This window comes from Canis aureus, chromosome 1 (assembly GCF_053574225.1).
Source record: "Canis aureus isolate CA01 chromosome 1, VMU_Caureus_v.1.0, whole genome shotgun sequence".
Classification (NCBI taxonomy): domain Eukaryota; kingdom Metazoa; phylum Chordata; class Mammalia; order Carnivora; family Canidae; genus Canis; species Canis aureus.
In genome coordinates, this window is record NC_135611.1 from 101,412,780 (window position 1) to 101,434,704 (window position 21,925).

Sequence of the window (21,925 nt, forward strand, 5' to 3'; positions counted from 1 at the left end):
ATCAAGACCTGAGGTGAGGTCAAGAGTTGGGACGCTCAACTGACAGCCACCCAGGTGCCCCACGTATTACTGGTTTTTTATTTGTAGTTACCATTAAGTTTATGTATAACATCTTCTGCATATAGCAATCTATATTAAGTTGATGGTCATTTAAGTCTGAACCCATTCTTTACTCCTTGTCCCTTCCCCCTCCCCATTTTAGGTATATGTTGTCATATTTACTACTTTTGCTTTCTACCTTCATACCGTCACTTTTGGTCTTTCCTTTCCACTGAGAGTCCCCTTTAATATTTCCTGCAGAACTGGCTTACTGGTCATGAACTCCTTTGTTTTTTTGTCTAGGAAACTCTCTCCTTCTATTCTGAATGATAGTCCTGCTAAAGAGAGTATTCTTGGCTGCAGATTATTCCCATTCAGCACTTTGAATATATCATACCACTGCCTTCTAGCTTGGAAAGTTTCTGCTGAATAATTCCCAGATAGCCTATGGAGTTTCTCTTGCATGTAACTGTCTTCTTTTGTCTTGCCACTTTTAAAGTTTTTTTTATCACTATATTTTGCCATTTTAATTACAATATGCCTTGGTATAGATCTGCTTTTGTTGGGATCCCTGGGTGGCGCAGCGGTTTGGCTCCTGCCTTTGGCCCAGGGCGCGATCCTGGAGACCCGGGATCGAATCCCACGTCGGGCTCCCGGTGCATGGAGCCTGCTTCTCCCTCTGCCTGTGTCTCTGCCTCTCTCTCTCTCTGTGTGTGTGACTGTCATAAATAAATAAAAAAATATTATTAAAAAAAAAGATCTGCTTTTGTTGATTTTGTTGAGGGTTCTGTGTTCCTCCTGGATGTAGATATGCTTCTATCATCAGATTAGGGCATTTTCCAGCTATCATCGCTTCAAATAAATTTTTTCTTCTCCTCTTCTTCCTTTTTTTTCCTCCTCCCCCTATAATGCAAATGTTAGTATGTATGATGGAGTTACTGAGTTCCCTGTCTATTTTTGTTTTGCTTAATTCTTTTTTTCCCCTCTTTTGTTTACCTTAATTACTTTCCATTACTCTTCTAGGTCATTAATTCATTCTTCTGCCTTTTCCAGCCTGCTATGCATGGCATCAGATATGTGTCTAATCTCGTTTATTTCACTGTTCATCTCTGATTGGTTTTTAGCTCTGTGTTAAGGGTCTCACTGATGTCCACTCTTTTCTGATGTCCAATGAGTATTCCTTATGATTGTTGCTTTAAATACTCCATCAGACATGTTGCTAGTATCTGCTAACTTAGATCTCCAGCTGAGGCCTTGTCATGTTCTTTCATTTAGGACAAGTTTGTCTTCTCATTTTGTCTAGGTCTCTGTGCCTCTGTGTATGAGTAAAGTCAGCTATGTCTCCTGTTTTGAAGGTTTTATGAGGAAGAGGTCCAGTAGTGCTCTGCTGTGTAGTGTCCCTTTTTTCCCAGGGCCTGACACTTCTGCAGTTGTCTCTAATGTGTGCTGTGTGTGCTCTGCTCTTTTGTCTTGGATGGTTTTTCCTTCAAGGCCACTCATCTGCAGAGGCTTTTTGCCTGTTGTGGGCAGCATTTGGTCCCTGGCCAAATGTAGTGGATGTGCTCTGGTCTGCTATGAATTGAGACTTGTCACCACCATTGCCAGAACCAAGGCTCTGAAAAACTCCTGAGTTGGGAGATGCATTGTTGGCAGAACAATCTTCTGGAGGAGGGGCAGCTGCACTGGGACTGAGGCAAGCGTGACTAGCAAGGGTGGTTCCACCAGAGTGTGGGAGGGGGTTGCTGGGTTTGGTGTAACTAAGTTAGGTAGTGAGTATTCATGCTACACTGGCTCCCACAGGTGGCCCTGTGTTTATGCCAAGGTGCAGGGGAGGGAAACGGTGACTATCAGTTCTTCTGTTCCTGGAGGGATCTCTCTATAAATGCTGCCTCTCTGGGACACACTCCAAGATAAGTCAATAGCCTTGGCTTATTTCCTGGCCCCTGGAATTCATCAGATCATTGTTTCCATGCTGTATGTCCAAGGTGTTTGCCCTGCTATCCTCCAAGAGGAACCTCAAATGCCTCGGGGCTCTATCTGATCTAAGCCCACTAACCTTTAGAATTCCAGGCCTTCAGCCTCTCCTGATCCAAGAACTCATAAAATTTGGCCCCTCGTGCTTTCCAAGCTAATTGATATGGGTATTTGTTTTCCCTGTGCATACTCCTCTGTGGGAGTCTGTCTCTAGACCTTTTCCATCAGTGCAGCTCTCTCTCCACCATATTGGCCACAGTCCAGTTCTCTCCCAAATCATGGCTCCACACTTCCTACCTTCTTTGATGTGGACTCTTCTCTACTTTTAGTTGTGGAGTTTGTTCTGCCAATCTTCAGGTCAATTTCTAGGGTATTTAGGATGCTTTGACATTCAGTTGTATTTGTGGGATGAGGTGACCCTAGGATCCTCCCTCTCTGCCACCATCATTCCCCCACCTCCAGAATTTTTTTTTTAAGGTTTTGCTGTATCTGTGTTCATATGAGTATTGCTCTGTAATTTATTTATTTTTTTAAAGATTTATTTATTTATTTCTGAGAATACACAGAGAGGAGAGAGAGAGAAGCAGAGACACAGGCAGAGGGAGAAGCAGGGGCCATGCAAGGAGCCTGACACGGGACTCGATCCTGGGTCTCCAGGATCAGGCCCTGGGCCGAAGGCGGTGCTAAACCGCTGAGCCACCCGGGCTGCCCTGTAATTTGTTTTAATATTATCCACATTTAGTATCATGTTAGTATTGGGTTCACTTAATTACTTGAGAAGTATTTGAACTTTGTTTTGGAAGATTTTGTATACAATTGGTACTTTTTTTTTTTTTTAAGATTGATTGGTTGATGATAGACACACACAGAGAGAGAGAGAGAGAGAGAGAGAGAAAGGCAGAGACACAGGAAGAGGGGGAAGCAGGCTCCATGCCGGGAGTCTGACGTGGGACTCGATCCCGGGACTCCAGGATCGCACCCTGGGCCAAAGGCAGGCACTAAACCGCTGAGCCACCCAGGTATCCCGTTTTATCTTTAAATATGCTGTAAAAATTCTTACATATTCCAGGGATGACCCTAAGCTGACGGCCACAAAGAAAACAGGAACATAAGACCTACAAACACAGGAACTGAAATTGTCCGACAACTCAAATGAGTAGAAAACAGAATCTGTCTTAGAGACTCCAGAAAAGAACACATCCCTGCCAGCACCTTGATTTTAACTTATTGAGACCCATCCTGTGTGGGACTTCTGCTCTACAGTACTATAATGTAATTTGTGTTGTTTCAGCCATAGGTTTGTGGTAATTTGTTAGGACAGCACTAGAAAGCTAATAAATCAACATCATTCTGTGAGCATTTTTTGACTAATCCAAGAAAATTTCCTAGGCTCATGTACCTTTCCTGAACCAACCTGGAATTAGCCTCTAAGAAGTTCCAGTTCTTTTTACTGAAAAACTGCACCAATAAGAGGGCATTAAATATGCTCATGCCTACTGGATTCCACTGCTTTCTAGGCTCTCTTAGAAGAGACAGGGGATATGTACACAAGTAAATATTTCTACATACATTGAAATCTTCATGTACATTTAAATCCACAAAGATTTCACAGGATTGGATAAGGACTCCTAAGACTCCAGCATACTCAGATAAGGCTTTTATTTACAAACAAAGATAGAGTACCATAAGAGAAAAAGAATATAATACCAAACATGTAGTCCCTAACCAATACATAAGCTGAACTTCCTGAAAATTAATAAATTCTAACCTAGGAAAGAGACTGTTAAGAAATGAAAATTTTAAAAAGAAAGAAAAATGAAAATCAAAGGCATAGACTATGAGAAAACATTGGTAAAGCATATATCAAATAGAGAACTTATATGTAGAATATATATCAGAAAACAGAAACCAATTTTTCTAAAAGTAAGCAAAAAACATTAAACGATAATTCACTAAAGAAGATATATGGGTGGCAGATAAACACAGAGACTAATCCTCAACACTGAGTCATTAGGGAGACAAGTCAAAACCACACACCTACTAGAATGGCTGAAATGAATGGCATGTCTTATATACAGTCATCAGCAATAAGGTGAAGAAACTGGAAACCTAATACTGTAGGAGTAAATATGAAATGGCATTACACTACTTGGCAAGTTCTAATAAAGTTAAATATTTAGATCAACTTCCTGCATAACAATGTGAGGAGCTTTGCAGGCCTGCTTCCCATTAAAACTGGGGAAAATTATAAAAACACAACTTAAAACTCTGGAAATGTCCTCAGATATACAGCAAATGAAGAAACCCTTAAGAACATCTGATTATTTGTAAGAACAGCAAGAGACAATCACATTTGAACTAAGACCATTCCCTTTCTCCCCACTCCAGTGATAGAGCTGGAAACTCCACTCCAGACTAATACATCCAAGAACACAAGACTCCCTCTCCCTGGAGCTCCCAGGCAGAGGCCTATCTTCACAGGAGACAGAATGTCAGGATATTTGGATCAATGATGTTCAATTGCTGTCTCCCTCAAAAAGGCTACCTTTAGAGCTCCTCTTTGTTTTAAGTTAGGTTGAACATGAGACTGCATGTGTGCTGCACTCCTAAGGCCTCTCTTCAGTCTGAACATTTTGGTGCTTAACAAGGGTAAGCCTTTGGCTGAAGCCTTTCTTCACACTTACTGTATTCATGAGGCCTACTGGATTGTGATGTTTCTGTTGCTGAACCAGAGCGGACTTTTGGTTAAAGGCTTTTCCACATTACCCACATTCAAGACTTTTCTCCACTGTGAACTTTCTGGTGTTGAATGAGGTTGAAACGCTGGCTAAATGATTTCCCACAACTGCTGCACTCATAAGGCATTTCTCCAGTGTGAATCCTCCGATGTTTAACAAGGCTGGAGCTGTGGCGAAAAAATTTCCCACATTCTCTGCACTCATAAGGTCTTGCTCCAGTATGAACCCTCTGATGTTTAACAAGGCTGGAATTCTCACTAAAATATCTTCCACATTCATTGCACTTAAAAGGCTTTTCTCCAGTGTGAACTTTCCGATGTTGCATGAGGCTAGAGCTTTGGCTAAAAAACTTCCCACATTCGGTGCACTCATAAGGCCTTTCTCCAGTGTGAACCCTCCAATGATTAATAAGGCTTGACTTGTGGCTATAAAATTTCCCACATTCACTGCACTTATAAGGTCTTTCTCCAGTGTGAACTCTCTGATGTTTCATGAGGCTCGAGTTAAAGCTAAAGAATTTCCCACATTCACTGCACTCATAAGGTCTCACTCCAGTGTGGATCCTATGATGCTGAACAAGTGTGGAATTATGCCTGAAGGCTTTTCCACATTCACTGCATGTAAAAGGCTTTTCTCCAGTGTGAACTCTCTGGTGTTGAATGAGGTCAGCATTGCGGCTAAAGGATTTTCCACATTCACTACACCCATAAGGCCTTTCTCCAGTGTGAACTATTTGATGTATAAAAAGATTTGATTTATGGCTAAATAATTTGCCACATTCACTGCATTCATAAGGCTTTTCTCCAGTGTGTAGTCTCTGGTGCTGAACAAGTAAGTATTTCTGACCAAAGGCTTTTCCACATTCGCTGCATTTGTAACGCCTTTTTCCAGGGTGAAAGGCCTCCCTGCTCTTGGTGCTTCCTTGTGGCTCCCCTCCGTCACAGGTCACCTGATGACTGAGAAAACCAGAACTAATTGGGAAGTCCTTTCCAACCTCTCCTGCCTCTTCTCTCCTTAATGGTTTCTCTCCACAGTGCAGCCTCTGGTGTTGAAGTTTTTCTCTGAGCACTCCTTTTAGGTAAACATTCTGCTCAAGAGGTCCTTCCTCAATCTCTGCTCTATGCCACCAACCTGAAAGCAAAGAGATGCTGAAATGTACATGGACTTCAGTGGGAGGAGGTAACCTGCTTACAATTGTGTCTCACACACCCCATAAACAGTCCATCACATTACTGGCAGAATCAGGCCTGAGGTTCAGGGTGAGGAAGGGCTGCTGTGTGGTGCTAGACCCAGCAAGCTCGCAGATTGGTGGGAGCCTCATGAGCAGCAAGGACACAGGATGGAATGGGTCTCCAACACACTCTGCAAATAGCCTTCCACAAGGCTGATGATGACCCAGTAACACAGTGTGAAAAGGCGTGTCCAGGCACAGGAAAGAACCAAATGCAACTGAATAGCTGGTGTTCAAGGACTATTAAGGATACATGCACACCTCATAACATATTCAGTGAAAGCCTGTATCTGACCTTAAAAACTTCATATTCTGTTGCTGCCTCAGTCTCCCCACAAACAGGCTGTGAATTCTGCAACCATGCACACTAGTCTGATAAGGTGGGCTCCTGCCACAAGTCCTCCTTCCTACCCTCCCCTGACTGGGAACTAGCACCATTCAAATGCACCAGTGCAGTCCCCTCATTCCTTTCCCTGTGCATCCCACCCTGACTCCCAATAAAGGCACCTGCCTGCAGGTCTCTCTACTTCTCCCCAGCGTGGTTGAGCCCACTCCCATGGCACTCCCTCCCAGGGGACCCTCCTCCCAGAATTCAGTGACTGTCTCTCTCAGACCTGCGAGTACAATAAATTTTGTTTATTCCTGAGCCTCTACTGTCTCCTCCTATGGCTGCACCTGTCTTATAAGTGAATACAAAATGACTGGCATCACAAATAGGATGGTTTGCTCATGGATAAGGGAGGATTTAGGAAATGCCCCTTAACTGCTTGGCTTACTAACCAGCTGTCCCAGTTGGGCCCTACCATCTGGGAAAACTGAGTGTTGTGCTGGCATTCCTGTGTGCTGCCTTGTGCTGCTCTGTGTTGCCTCTCTCAGGCACTGCCAAGGCTTTCCATCCTAAATTGTGGAGCTCATTCTCCTACAATACCCTGAGACTTCACTTCTAGCCAGTTTGACTCCACAGGGTGCTAGTGAGGTAGAGGGCGTGTTCTCCTGGTGCTCTCTGTTAAGGGATAGACTGGTATAACTGGATAAAAATATTATGAAGTCTCTACTGGGATTGAGGTTGAGAGTGAAAGGGTAACCTTGCACCCACCAAAGAAACACTGTATGTCAGGTGTTGGCTATTAGCAGATCTGTCAACAGAGAAGGGCTGGGTAGCACTGGGGAGATGACTCCTGTGGACTTGTGGCACCAGGACTGGGAGGTTTTTTGTGTTCCCATTCAAGTCCATGTTGCTCCTCAGTCCTAAGCAGATATACTGCATCACCTTCACAGGAAGTCTATCATGGCACCCTGTGAGGGTCAGTACTGCTGGCAACTCCTCCACTGCGTGTGTTGCTGCTGTTGCTCTTTGCCTCCCAATCTCATGGGTATCAATCCCAGGTCTTACCTCTGGAGATAAGTGGCACAACATCTAATGGCCTAGAAGCTCAGCAGGAACATTTCATTCCAGCACTCTCAATAACCAGAGGAAGTTAGCTAATAATTCAAGAAAGGTAAAAACCTTTGAAACATTTCTGCTTAGTGACGCTATCTATCAACTTGCCAACTCTGCTCCCGAGGTCCAGGGCCAATTCCCAAAGGACATCAGGCCACCATGGCTCTCAATGGATACCAATCCAGCTGAGCTCATCCTAAGATATGGACAGGCCCATAGGAAGGAAGCATCCAAGGTCTTTCCAGACCCAGCAGGTCGAGAATACAGAAAGTAGAAATTAAAATTCATAACTTCACAAGACTGGAAATCCAAACTATTCTGAAAGATTTCATGTAAAGAGAAGGGGGAAAGGAGCTCACTGGTTACTGAGAACATTCAATACAGGCTTGCAACTCCTGCTCAGAGCCCCAGAGATGAAGCAGCTGCTGACATTACTAAAGAGCCTAAGATGCCTAATTTACTTTTTTTTTTTTTTAAAGGTTTTATTCATGAGAGACACAGAGAGCGAGGCAGAGACATAGGCAGATGGAGAGGCAGACTCCTTGCGAGGAGCCTGATGTAGGACTTGATCCCAGGACCCCAGGATCATGACCTGAGCCACCCAGGTGCCCCGCATTAACTTACTTAAAGATCCTCTGGCCCACCAAGTTCAAGTCCCACATGACATTTTTAGCTGAAGGCACCCAAATGCCAGAGCAGGAGTGACAGGCCAAAACTTTTGATGAGATTATAAAAGCCTCAGATGAGAAATCTGAAACTTCTACTACCATTCAGGATTCAGAAGCCCTGCCTTTACTGACTTGGATTTTCATGGCCTAGAAATGGCCAACAGAACTATCAAGGAAAAAAAAAAAAAAAAGAACTATCAAGAAGCCCTTATGGTCCTCCACAAAAGTTGGAATGGTTGAGTGGATCTATCAGTACTTTGAACACATAGACAAGAAAAATCCTGAGTGGTTTTTATCCAGAGGAGGCCTCCTTTGTCACAAAGTCTAGGAGTTGTTCTTGTAGGTGGCCTTCTCAATACAGGACAACATTGCTTAATTTTATTAACATGTCCCACACCAAACAGAATGGAACTAATTTCCCAACATGCTGTAAGGGCTCTACCTACTCTGACTCACAAAGTCTGATTTACCATACTCTGCCTCCTAGTATGCAGGACCCCCATCTATAGCATTCAGTCTGCATCTTTCCCAACTTCCTCTCACCCCTACTGCCCCCAGGTGACTTACTGACAACAGAGACCCCACGAACTAACTACTAGGCAAACCATTCCCAAATTACAACTAAACGAAGTATTTAAAAAGCCTCATCAGGGCAGCCCGGGTGGCTCAGTGGTTTAACGCTGCCTTCACTCCACGGCGTGATCCTGGGGACCCGGGGTTGAGTCCCAATTCGGGCTCCCTGAGTGGGGCCTACTTCTCCCTCTGCCTGTGTGTCTGCCTCTCTCTCTCTCTCTCTCTGTCTCTCATGAGTGAATAAATAAAATCTTTTAAAAAGCCTCACCAGGAGCACCTGGGTTGCTTAGTCGGTTAAGTGGCTCCCTTCAGCTTAGGTCATGATCTCAGGGTCCTGAGGCTGAGCCCCATATTGGGCTCCCTGCTCAGCAGGAAATCTGCTTCTCCTTTTCCCTCTGCCTCTCCTCCCTGCTTGTGTTCTCTCAAATAAATTAATCTTAAAAAAAAAAAAAAAAAAAAGCCAAAGAGCCTCATTCATATTACCCACAGGTCTGGTGGCTCAGGGAACCACTCCTCTGGAATCACCCAAAGATGCTTCGAGCTCCAAAAATGGCAACAGTCAAGGCCTCCAGTGAGGATTCAGCTAGTCCTCAGGCCTTGTCACAGTCCCCAGGACAATTACCCATATACAACTCTGCTAATTCACTGGAATTCTTAAACATTTCCTAACTTTATGTACGACTGGAGCCCAAGTCACCACCATTCCAAGCCACCTATTCAGACTTAAAGGAAGTGCCCCTTTAAACTACAGGGTAATGCCAGTAAAATTACTTATGGCAAAGAAATTTCTCAATGTCAATACTGCAGTGGTCTTTATTAAATTGCTACCTGTCACAGTGACCCCTAACACTGAGTTTTTCTGTTCTAGACAAAGATGCCAGTGCACACCACATACAAAGCTGAATGAGCCAAGGTCCTCCGTCCTGCCTGTAAGAATCACCAAATGAGAACCTACAGGCCTGCTCCTGGTGGTGAAGGTCGAAAACGCACCACGGTATCATCTGAAACTACTGCTGGCCTTCAAGAGTGCTATACAAGATCTACTAAATGAAAGGGTGATTATTCCCATATCGCCTTTCAATAATCATATTTGGCCAGTCTTCAAGGCTTTTACCCACAGTGCCACTTACTATTGATTATTAAAACCCTAAAGTTTAAGTTCTCCCCATCAAGGCTCTAACACCTAACATAATTGAACTAACTGAAAATACCCAAGTGTGCCCAGTGACAACTTTGCTGTGATAGATCTGGGCAATATAATTTATTCAGTGCCTATTACCAGCCACAGCCCCTGTTTGCCTTTATCTTTCAAGGAACCCAACATACATTTATTGAGTTGTCCATGAATTATTTATTTATTTATTTTTTAAGATTTTATTTATTTATTTATTCATGAAAGACTGAGAGACAGAGAGAGAGAGAGAGAGCCAGAGACACAGGCAGAGGGAGAAGCAGGCTCCATGCACCGGGAGCCTGATGTGGGATTCAATCCCGGGTCTCCAGGATCGCACCCTGGGCCAAAGGCAGGCGCTAAACCGCTGCGCCACCCAGGGATCCCTGTCCATAAATAATTTAAACAGCCCAGTGACTCCACAATCTATACTGTCAGGACCCAGACAGGGTCCCCCCAAAGAACCTTGTTTGCTTACACCATCTGCCTTTGTTCCCAACTATACTCTCCTAGATGGCTGCACTTTATAATCAAGTCACCCCCACAAACGTACTGCTTGTGCTCAGGAGCCAACTGCACTTGACCGATTTCCCATGTTAGGTTTTTTTGCCCTCCTTAATGCTAACTACCTCACAGGCCCATATACTTTAAATAACAGCACCTCAGGGGCACCTGGGTGGCTCAGTCGGTTAAGCATCCAACTCGTGGTTTCAGCTCATGATCTCAGGGTCGTGGGATCAAACCCTGCATCAGGCTCCCCACTCAGCTCAGAGTCTGCTTGGGATTCTCCCCTTCTGCCCCTCCCCCCATTTGCATGCTCTCTCTCTCCAATAAATCAGTAACTAACAGCATCTCTAGATTCTACTGCAAGCCAAACCCATGGGCATAGCACTTTATAAACTTTTCCCTACTGACTCCCAATGAGTCCAAACCCCAAGGTGCAGTGGTTACAGAGGATCCCCATGGTTCTTTATCCACCAGGCATCTATCTCCCTTGTGCTGTTAACCCCAGGCAAAACTGGCAATATTTATTCCTATCTTAACAGGATTCGCCACAGCCACAAGAGACACCAGAGCTGGCCCCAGTACAGCAGCCTTTGTCAAACGAGATTATATCATGAGTGCCAACCAGCACCTCTTGCGACCCTCTCAAGATCACATACAGAAGCTACATTAAACACTGTCCCTCACCTGCACCCCAATGTTTATAGCAGCAATGTCCACAATAGCCAAACTGTGGAAGGAGCCTCGGTGTCCATCAAAAGATGAATGGATAAAGAAGATGTGGTATATGTATACAATGGAATATTACTCAGCCATTAGAAACGACAAATACCCACCATTTGCTTTGACGTGGATGGAACTGGAGGGTATTATGCTGAGTGAAATAAGTCAACCGGAAAAGGACAAACATTATATGGTCTCATTCATTTAGGGAATATAAAAATTAGTGAAAGGGAATAAAGGGAAAGGAGTGAAAATATCACTGAGGGTGACAAAACATGAGAGACACCTAACTCTGGGAAATGAACAAGGGGTAGTGGAAGGGGAGGTGGGTGGGAGGTTGGGGTGACTGGGTGATGGGCACTGAGGGGGGCACTTGGTGGGATGAGCACTGGGTGTTATGCTATATGTTGGCAAATTGAACTCCAATAAAAAAAACTTAAAAAAATAAAATAAAATAAACACTGTCCCTATGCAACAAGCAAATGAGTCTCTCTAAGCCCAGAGAGCCATAGATAACAGTCTGGCTTAACTGTTAACTAGCCAGGAAAGAAGGTGTTGGTGCTATTCAGGGTACCTCCCGCTATATGTAAATCAATCATTCTAAACAGCTACAAGCAAAGCTCTGATTAGGCCAAGAGGTAAAAATCTTCCATAACATAACCAAAATCTCCCAGCAGATTCCCTTAAACCAAGAGGTACCTAACTTGTTCTCTTGGCTTTTCCCCACTAAGCACAGTGCCCACCTGTGGCCTGGGTTTCAAACCCTCATCATATGTCTAATAGTACTCTTCTCAGTTGTCACCTATGTCAGAGCTTGCCTTTGATGGGTAGACCAAGCTATTCCAGTTACCTATAACATCTCCACAACTCAGGTGGCAAGCATTACCCGTCACAGTATCATTAATGATGTTGAGACATCACAGGGTTCATTGTATTATAACCTCTTAAACTTCATGTTGTCCTGTTGACTCAACATCCCACAAACAGGCTGTGAGCACTCCATTCAGGTGACCAGCTTAACCAAGTGATAAGGCTGGTCTCTGTCACAAGTCCCCCTTCTTGCCCTCTCCTGTGACCTAGTGACATTCAAATGTTCCAAATGATATCAGCTTATACTTAACTCTGTGTACGCCCCTCCTGGCCCCGGAAAGTCACTTGCCCATAGGTCCTCACTCACTCTCTGCTTCCCTCTGCTTGATTAAGCCCACTCCCTGGGTGCTCCCTCCCATGTGAACCACCCCCCAACACACATAGACCCCACTGTGTGTCATGACTCTCTAGACCTGTTGAACATAATGAACATAAAGAATACAAAACAAGGCTACTGCTGGGGAGCATTGCAGAGGGAGCAGTGGGGAGGACCACATGAGATACAGAAGACAGAGATGGGGAATAGCCCAAGGTCAGAAATCATAGTAGACATAAAACGTGTGCAACTGAGAAAGAAAAGATGGGAATCAGCCATGGACTGTGCCTTGGCAACAAATCATCAGGGCTCAGTAGAAGGATTCCTGGTATGACCTGAGCCCATCACTGAGTTCATACTTGCCCACCTCTGCCCTCCAAGTACCTCCTGGCATGGCTGCAGTCATGACTCCACAGGGAGGCAAAAAGGGTTCTCTCCACCACTCCAATCGGCTAACTTCATGAGTCCTGGAAGATGCAAGTCCTAAGGAAGAGACAACAGGTGGGTCAAAGTGACCCACTCCACAACAGACCACAGGAAAGAAAACAAAAGTATTACAGAAGAATCTTGGAGGAAACTCTTACAAGAACAACCTAGTCAAGCAGTGGCCATTTTAGTGCCTCAATTGCAGGTATAGGCGTATCCCATGGCAGCCAGAGGAAGAGAGCAGAACCTGGGGCATGGAGCTGCCATAGATCTTTACAGTATCCCAGGCCAGGGAGAGGCCAAAAGGGTGTGATCCATTAGGCTGACTTCAAGACTCCTAATTCCCAAATCTTTTCCTGCAGTTTTGGGGCAGCAAGTACTGAGGCAGCTCTAGAAAAGAAGAAGTAGTACATACAGTCCAGGCTCTCACAATATCTACTCAAGAGCATGAGGAAGGAAGAAATACCCACAGTCCAGCTTTGGGAAGGTGATACCTGTCCCTAAAGTAAGGAGAAGAGCAGAACCCAGCCCAGGACACTGGAGTGGGTTGTAAGGACCTTACCCAGAGAGGCCATCAGTGAAAAGTTCTCCAGCATCACATCACGGTATAGGAGTCTCTGGGCTTCATCAAGGAGTCCCCACTCCTCCCAAGAGAAGTAGACAGCCACATCCTCAAAGGTCACATGGCCCTGTCAAAAGGGACAGTTGAATTTATGTGTGTAGCTTCCTTTCCCAGGACTCTAGGCATCCCCACAAATGTCTACCCTCCTCCAGAGTTCCCCACCTCAAAGGAGATACCAAGCGCTGTGCCACTGCTGCCTACTTGTTCCTTACTATCCCAGTCAGCACTATGTTCAGTCCTCAGCAACAACAGGTGGGCAGATAAATGCCATCTGAGCTCTGGGCCCCTGAGGCAGAGTCTCACCCTTCTGCCAGACAATTCACTTGGGGTGCCCCAGATCGTGCTTACCAAACACAACTAACTTTGGGCAACTGTTCTTCAACCCCCAGTACAAGAGCCTGGAGCCATGAGTTTATACTCCTGCCCAACATGCACATCACTCCACACTTGCCTTCACTGCCACCCCTCCAACCCCTCACTGCCACCAGTACCCCCTACATCACATCATGCATCTCCTTGGCCTCACCACATGCCAGTGTGCACATGCCATCTAGAGGGTGCTTGGCAAACATAATCAGAATCCCATCCTGTCCCAGAATTCCAACGACCCTGACTGCTAGAAGCAATCCCCAAGCCTGCTTTCAAGGCCTTCCTGCCTGGCCCATATCCTTGCTTCATCCTCAGCCACCAGGAACCACACAGATTTCAGACACCCTCAGCCCTCTTCCACTTCTTTTTCAAGTTGTGTTGCAAAGGTGTTCCCTTACCTGTCTCAGTTTCCTCTGATGCTTATTCGAAGCCCAAGCCCACTTGTCTTTCACGCTAGGCCTACAATTGTCCCATTGGATCCCATTTGATCTTGAGCTAATCCCCTGGTCCAAGCAAGGGTCAGAACAAGAGCCTGTGAAGCCCAGAGCTGAATAAATAAGCAGTAGCACCAGCTTCACTGTAACCTCACTACTCTGTCTCCATATCCATCTCATGTCCACTGGCCATCAGCTAGACCCACTTCATGCCTACACCCTGTCGCATGGACACTACTCTCTCTCTCACGTGTCTTTGGAAACCCCACTACCCCCATCCAGGTGTCCAACAAGAGACTCAATCCTTGGCCCCACACTCTGCTCCTTGTTATCTGAAGATGCTCCTGCCAACTCTGATCCACAGCTCATCTTAGTCCACATACCATCCATACTATGGGTATCCAATCTGACTATTTCACCTCAACTCCAGACTTGTGTGTCCCGGTGCCCACTCAACACACCCACTTGTGGGTCTCTGAAGAAGCATCACAGTTCAACATAGCCCAAACCTGACTTATAAGCCCACTGAAAATGACTCTTACCACCAACTCTGACATGGTGGTACTTGCCTGCTTCTAGCTGTTAAGGCCAAACATCCCTGAGTGACCATTGCCTCTTCCATTTCCTTCTCCCACCCTCCACATCAGAAAGTCTGCTTGGACCTACTGAAGAAACAGACCCAGATTCCAACACATGTCTCATCTCCACAGCCCACACTAACATTCACCTGGACTACTGCAGCTGCTTCCTCCCCACAGTCTGCTGTCTGCTCTGCAACAGGAACAGCTCATTAAGTCTGGTCCTGTCACTTCCGTCTTCTGCTAACCTTCCCTGACTCCCACCACTCCAGAATAGGGGCCCAGCTCCCGGCTTCCATTCTAGGTCTTATTTGTTTCCTACTGTTTCCACCAGACACAATAGAGACCTAAAGTTTCATGAGTATTCCCAGCCCAGCCTCTCTTCTAGCATTTTCTAATGTCTATCACCATGACTGTAACATCTTATAAACATCACGCCATTGGTTGCCAGAAATGGGAACCAATCCATAGAATTCCTGCCCTGGACTCAGGCCCCTGATCTTAGGCGATCACCTTCCAGGGATCTAGGATGGAAGAGTAGAGATAATTGCAAGCAAAGAGTCACAGAATCCAGCAGCCCATGCAGGTGGGAACTGAAGAGGGTGAGGTTTGAAGATAACCCCCACTTACCTCCGCATGGTATGGAAGCAAATCTGCAGCAATAGGAACCTACAGAAAAGGAAAGCCATGAGAGGCAGGCAACAGTGTTGCGCCACAAAGGTCAACCCAAGCCCCTCACACCATCTGGTCTTCAGTCCTCAGGGATGCCTCTTACCAGCTGTGTGACATTGGATACTCAACCTCCCTGTGCTGCAGTGTTGTCATCTGTAAAATGAGGATAAATAGTGGTACCCACCTCATGGGGCCATGATGTGTATCAAATTCATTCCTATGTGTCAATTAGTAGTGACTTTTACTGACCTCATAATTAAAACGTTTGTCAACATTTTCAGTGCAAATAAACTGATACGTATTGAAAATGAGTTTTGTACATACATTTTAATTAAGAGAATGTGATATTTAAGGCCCTTGATTTTAATCAGTTGCTTAGCAGTATATTTAAAACTTCAACCAACATGAAGTACTTACATCAATTTAACTTGTTAAACCCATGCTATTTTAATGCCTACATATGTATATATATACACACATGTGCAAATGTATATATATGTATACATGTATTTTTATCAGTTAATGTTTAAGTAAAACTTAATTCATATAACTCACAGGTTAATAAAATGGGGATTGGGCCTGAGCAAACAGTAGATACTAGTGTGGTGGCAACTTGGCTGCTTACTACACACACTCCTAAAAGCAGTCCTGCTGGGGGTCTTTCCAGCTACTCATCCCTCCTGCTCCAAAGGCTGGGGGAAGGTAAGAGCCAAAAGGCTACCCTACTCACCTGACTCTTCCTTTTCTCCACAAGGACTGGACATGAGGGCTTGCTGAGTCCAGAGTGGCAAACCTAAACCACTGAACATCTCAGGCTCCATTCCAGTCCTGGGTCCTTAGATCCTATAACCCTGCACTTCTGCACACACTAACCAGAACCACTTGGGATTACCCTTCTGAAAGTAGCCAACACCCCACCCCCAAGCCCATCTGAAAGAAGAATTTAAAATTCTCCCTCCTAAATAGGAATCCCCACCACATCTTGGGTATCTTCAGCCAAGACCCATCCCCAGGATTTAGATGTGAGCGAGCAAGCTACGCCAATGACACCTGCACTTGACAGGGTAATTCCAATCACTGTGTCCCAAATTCAACTCCTACTCTTTTCCCTGAAACCCGCTCCTTGTACCGACTTCCCCATCTACATCCTTCCCCGTATTTTCAGGAACCATACATACATGCATGCATGCATGCAAACACAGATGGTCCTTCCTTCTCTTCTTTCTGTCACAGCCACATCTGGGCATCCAGGAATCCTGCCCAGTTTTTAAAATCCCTGAGAGACCCCATCCGTCCGCCCCCTCGATGGCCGTCAGTACGTCCAGTTCCGGCCACCATGCTCCGACTGTCTACTGTACGGACTCCTCCACCCTATCCTACCCTACCCTCTCCCGCAGTGTTCCCTCAGAAGCTTCTGAAAACTCTAAGCAACACGTGGGCGTCGGTCCTCTGTTCACTACAGTCCGTGGCCATCCGAGCCCTCGGAGCCCAGGCCCAGCCACTCGGGTCTCCAGTGCACCGGGACCTGCTCCTTGCGGACACGTGACCAACCGTAGCTTTAGGACACGAGTGCGGGCCCTGTCCCCGTAGCCCTCCCGCACCCCTCACACTGGCTGACAGCAGTGCGGCCGCTCTCTCCAGCTGGGCGCGGGCTGGGAGGCCCAGGGACCCGCGGCCGCCTACCTGAGCCAGGTCCCTCTGCGCGGCCGCCGCCATCGGACTCTGCGGGCGGAGCGGCGCCGGGGGAGGAGGACCAGCACCGGGGGCCCCGATCCCGCGCCGCTGCGGTACCGCAGCCCCACCTCTTGTTGCAGCTTCCCGCTCTCGTCACCCCAACCCCACAGCTCCCTTCCTGAACTTCAGTTCAGACCAACCGGCCCCAGAGGCCCGAAAACGCCCGCCCCTGCAGCCGCGCCAGAAGCCCCGCCCACCGCGTTCCGCACGCTAGAAATGTTCGCTTTCATTTGCAGAGCGCGGGCGGCGCGGGGCGCAGCGCCTTTCGGGTAATGTAGTTTCCACCGCGCCCCGCGTGGAGCAAGTGGGCCCACAGGCAGAGATGGCAGGCAAGAGAAGTCTGGCTCAGAAACTGTACGAGGCTCTCCTCCAGAGACCATCCTAAATGCAGATGGGCCTAGATTTGAGTTTTCCTACGCAGCTGGTACTACAGTCTTTCCTTCTGTCAAAGGACTTCAAAAGTCTTGAGAGCCACGATAAAGCGGTTTCCTTGGATTGAACTAATTGTGCGTTACCAAATTTCCCTTGCTAAGGGGCTGCCAAATATCAGACAGCAGTGGTGAATCAATGTCTGATATGTGAGGAAAAATGATGCAGTTCTGAATGTAGGTGGGGAGATAGGGATCCCAACTGTTCACCTTTCTCCCTCATCCCACATATCTGTGCCCTTTCCCTTTTAAGGGCCCAGCATTGGTGTTCAAGTAGGACAGTGGGCCTCAAACTTAAAAGCCAACATGCCTCTCACTCCTAGATTTCTCCCCGTCATCCCTTTTTAGTATTCCCACTGCCCTTTCATTCCCATATACAAAGCAAACTCCCTGCAGGTAGGAAGGATGCTGGACTGTTGACACCAGGAAGCATTGATAAAAGAAATGCCACCACTTTAGTATGTTTTCTCCCAGTACCTCCCTTACCACTGGCTTCATTTATTTCGTGTCAGTCTTCCGGTTCCCCAATTCTTCTGTCCTTTTTATCTGTAGGCTGAGTAATGACTAAATCCACCACTGCTTTTGAACAACTCATGAGAATAAAAGATGATGAAGCATTCACTCTTTCCTGGGATTTTTCTGGAAGTAGGTATTAAGTACTAGCTGATTCTGGAAAGGAGGTGGTACATCAGTATTGGAGTTGAGAACATGAAATGATAGAGACCCAAGTGGCATTAGTTATTTAGATTAGGCCACAATGTAGCATGTGACTATAGACTACCATTTAAGGAAATATACATAAGTGGTAAAACTGTAAAGACATTAAGAGTATGATTATTAAAATATCAGGTGAACTCTAGGGACCAGAGTTCTGTTTTACACTGGGTGATAGTTTTATAGGTATGGTCATTATTTTTTTTAGTTTAATTTATTTATTTATGAGAGAGACAGAGGCAGAGACATAGGCAGAGGAAGCAGGCTCCCCCATGGGAATCACAATGCAGGACTCGATCCCTGCAGACACTCAACCGCTGAGCTACCCAGGCATCCCTAGGTGTGGACTTTATTAAAGAAAAAACATGATTTGTACATCTTATTAACACTCAACTGAATGTATGACAGTTTTTTAAAAAAGAAAGAGGAAAAGCTATTTAGATAGTTTATGTCACAATAATAAACAAATGGATGATCTCAACAGGCTGAAACACCTGACATGGTCCAGAGTCTTTATTGGGGTTCCCATCGGAAGACACAAGCAAGACAGGTAGGTACATTGAACAAAGCTTAGATACTTTGAATAATTTTAGCAGACTCTGGGATATAGTCAGTAGGACTCAACAACTGCTACTCCTGGGTGAAATCTACAGTTCCATTCTGGAAAGCTGTTAGTATTTTGTTTACTTCAAAAAGAAGAAAGAGGCCTCCACTCACCTGAAGGGAAGCCATATAGCAGAGAGCATAAGCTACATATCCCAGTCTACTTCATGTTGACTGTGCAGGACTTCAGGGTGTAACCTGACCCAAGTCTGTCTACCTGATGCACAGCAAAGTCAATCACTGAGACATCGGGTATGCAACAGAAAAATGGGAAACTGCACTCTTTAACTTTTATCTTTATAACTCTGCCCCCTTCCTTGTCTTCCTCAGAACACTATCCAGGTTTCTACCTGAATCTGTGTCTCCTGAATTGCAATTCTAATTGCCCACGTAAGAGTCTGTTTGCTTTAATTTTCAGTGAATTCTTTCTTTTTTTTTAAGATTATTTATTTATTTATTTATTTATTTATTTATTTATTTAGAGAGAGAGGCAGAGGGAGAAGCAGGCTCCATGCAGGAAGCCTGATTTGGGACTCGATCCCAGGTCTCCAGGATCATACCCCAGGCTGCAGGCGGCGCTAAACCGCTGCGCCACGGCACTGCCCTTCAGTGAATTCTTTCTTGGTCAACAAGTTGTATTCCAAATTTGTCCTCTTCTAGTCTGAAGAGTATACACTCTGATTCTATTTATTATATTTAAACTAAAAATCACAAACATGTATTTAATACATTCAAGTTGTGAAAATTAGTAATGAGAAGTCTCACTAAAATGGAATTAGGAGGTTTCTGCAGGAGAAGCGCTCATTCCCTCCCAATTGCAGTCAATTGCAGACCCAACAGGAAGAGTTGGACTTGACCTTACCTGGACAAGATCTTGCATATTGATACTACTCTACTACTCCGGACACAGGAAGAAACGCTTTCTTCACACCTCCTCTCCAGGCAACAGGTCCACCAATGCAAAGCCACATTGCTTTGAACTCCCAGTTTACGGCAATGGACTTGTAGTTCATAACAGCCTTCCCAACTTCCCCCTTTTCTCCTTAAAGAATTGTGCCTCGGGATGCCTGGGTGGCTCAGTGTTTGAGCGTCTGCCTCCAGTTCAGGTTGTGATCCCGGGGTCCTGGGATCCAGTCCCACGTCAGGCTCCCCGCGGGGATCCTGCTTCTCCCTCTGCTTGTGTCTCTGCCTCTCTCTGTGTGTGTCTCATGAATAAATAAATAAAATATTTAAAAAATAGAGAATTGTGCCTCTCCTTTGTTCCCCAGACTTGCCTATGGTTTTGCTGTAGCGTGTTTGTCCTGAATTGCAATTCTCTTTTCCCAAATAAACCCATCTTTTGCTGGTAAAATATCTGGCAGCTTCTATTTTTTTTTAATTTTTTTTTTTATTTATTTATGATAGTCACAGAGAGAGAGAGAGAGAGAGGCAGAGACACAGGCAGAGGGAGAAGCAGGCTCCATGCACCGGGAGCCTGATGTGGGACTCGATCCCGGGTCTCCAGGATTGCGCCCTGGGCCAAAGGCAGGCGCCAAACCGCTGCGCCACCCAGGGATCCCTGGCAGCTTCTATTTTTAAAGTTAACAGAGTTATAAATACATTTACTTCCCATTTCAAATATAAGGGATTTAGCACATTAAGCAACTAGCCTTCTCTCAATGGATGTTGTCTGATAAAATGCTTGGGAATTCTGATGGAAAGAAGAAAGGAAAAAGAAAAAGAAAACTTTCCCTACAACTTAAAGCTCATTGACAAGTCCTTGGGACAGGCAGTGACCTTCCTCTAGGAACTCAACTGCCTCAATGTTAATACTTTGCTAAGGGCAAAAGACAATCTTAACTTAATATTATCTCAACCTCCAAGATCCTGTAAGTGTCCTTTAACATACAAAAATACTAGGGATGCCTGGCTAGTTCAGTCAGTAGAATGTGTGACTCTTGACTTCGGGGTTGTGAGTTTGAGCCCCACTCCTAGAGGTAGAATTTACTTGAAGGTAAAAGCATATAAAAATTCCTTTGGAAAAAAAATTCCTTTGGAAACTTCCTTTATTTCTACCCCACCAAGATATATGTTAGCACTCATCCTCCAAGCATATGGCCCATTGATATACATTTAAAGGGTCTCATGACTAAGGTTTTACTATGTGGTACTAAACAACCTTTTCCTAACAACAGCTAGCCCATCAAGGGGACAGTCCCTCAAGATCCTGGAAATCTTCCTTCCAGTTTCCTTAAGGACTTAGGCTTTCAGTCACTCCTCACAACCCCAGTGTAACTCTTTCTGCCCACAGCTTCTGCCCCCATGCTTTAATTTTAATCACATTTTTGCACTGGCAATGTCTCAATAATTTTTTTTGACCTTTCACTCCAAACCCCAACATTGGCATATCAATTCCATCATTTTAATTCCATAGATAGATAGATAGATAGATAGATAGATAGATAGATAGATATCATATATAGATACTGAACATTTATTTTATTTTTTAAGATTTTATTTATTTATTCATGAGAGACACAGAGAGAGAGGCAGAGACACACACAGAGGGAGAAGCAGGCTCCCCGTAGGGAGCCCGATGTGGGACTCTATCCCAGGACCTGGGATCACGACCTGAACCAAAGGCAGACGCTCAACCACTGAGCCATCCAGGAGTCCCTATTTATTTTATTTTAATCAAAAGCTGTACCTCTCTCTCAATCTTAATTCCTTCTCTCATTGCAACTTTTCATCTGGGATCAGACTTCTTTGGACTTGAATATTTTGTTTAGAATTTTATTTTCTATGGGTTTGTTTTCCATTAAATTAATAATTTTGGGCTTCAAATAGTCTTATGTCACACTTTCTTAAGAGACATTTTCACTATGCATAGAAAATTAAATTCGTGTCTATTTCTTCTATATAGAATCTGTTTTTATTGCCCTCCTGACTCCCAAATGACATTTGGTATATCACCTTTCACTCAGACATTTGTAACACACAAGGAATATAAGGAATATAAGGAATTGAATACATCCCTGTATAGAGAGTATGAAATATGATCTTGTAAGAAAGTATTACCACTGTGTTCTACACAATCACTTATTATACTGGCAGGGGG

At 45.1% G+C, this 21,925-nt stretch overlaps 2 protein-coding genes and 1 long non-coding RNA gene across 4 annotated transcripts in view; 2 read left to right on the top strand and 1 right to left on the bottom strand.

Moving 5' to 3' along the window:
• The window catches only part of LOC144322746 (uncharacterized), a 30,999-nt gene extending 19,619 nt beyond the window's left edge, over positions 1-11,380 (top strand). For both annotated transcript variants that reach the window (XR_013388399.1, XR_013388397.1), the window contains exons 2-3: positions 9,533-9,719; positions 10,882-11,380. The gene's annotated coding sequence lies outside the window, so the exon portion shown is untranslated. The remainder of the gene's footprint in view (positions 1-9,532; positions 9,720-10,881) is intronic.
• On the bottom strand, positions 3,656-17,269 carry LOC144322735 (uncharacterized). The gene is made up of 5 exons (XM_077913102.1): positions 17,033-17,269; positions 15,308-15,346; positions 13,237-13,363; positions 12,633-12,731; positions 3,656-5,882 (listed from the first exon to the last, which is right to left on the bottom strand). The coding sequence occupies exons 1-5, from the start codon at positions 17,063-17,065 to the stop codon at positions 4,786-4,788; spliced, it is 1,395 nt and encodes a 464-aa protein (XP_077769228.1). The 5' UTR covers positions 17,066-17,269; the 3' UTR covers positions 3,656-4,785.
• Positions 17,270-17,642: 373 nt separating this feature from the next.
• LOC144322779 (uncharacterized) lies at positions 17,643-20,026 on the top strand. The gene is made up of 3 exons (XR_013388440.1): positions 17,643-18,156; positions 18,710-18,775; positions 19,650-20,026. It is a non-coding gene; the product is annotated as an uncharacterized LOC144322779 (long non-coding RNA).
• Positions 20,027-21,925: the final 1,899 nt, after the last annotated feature.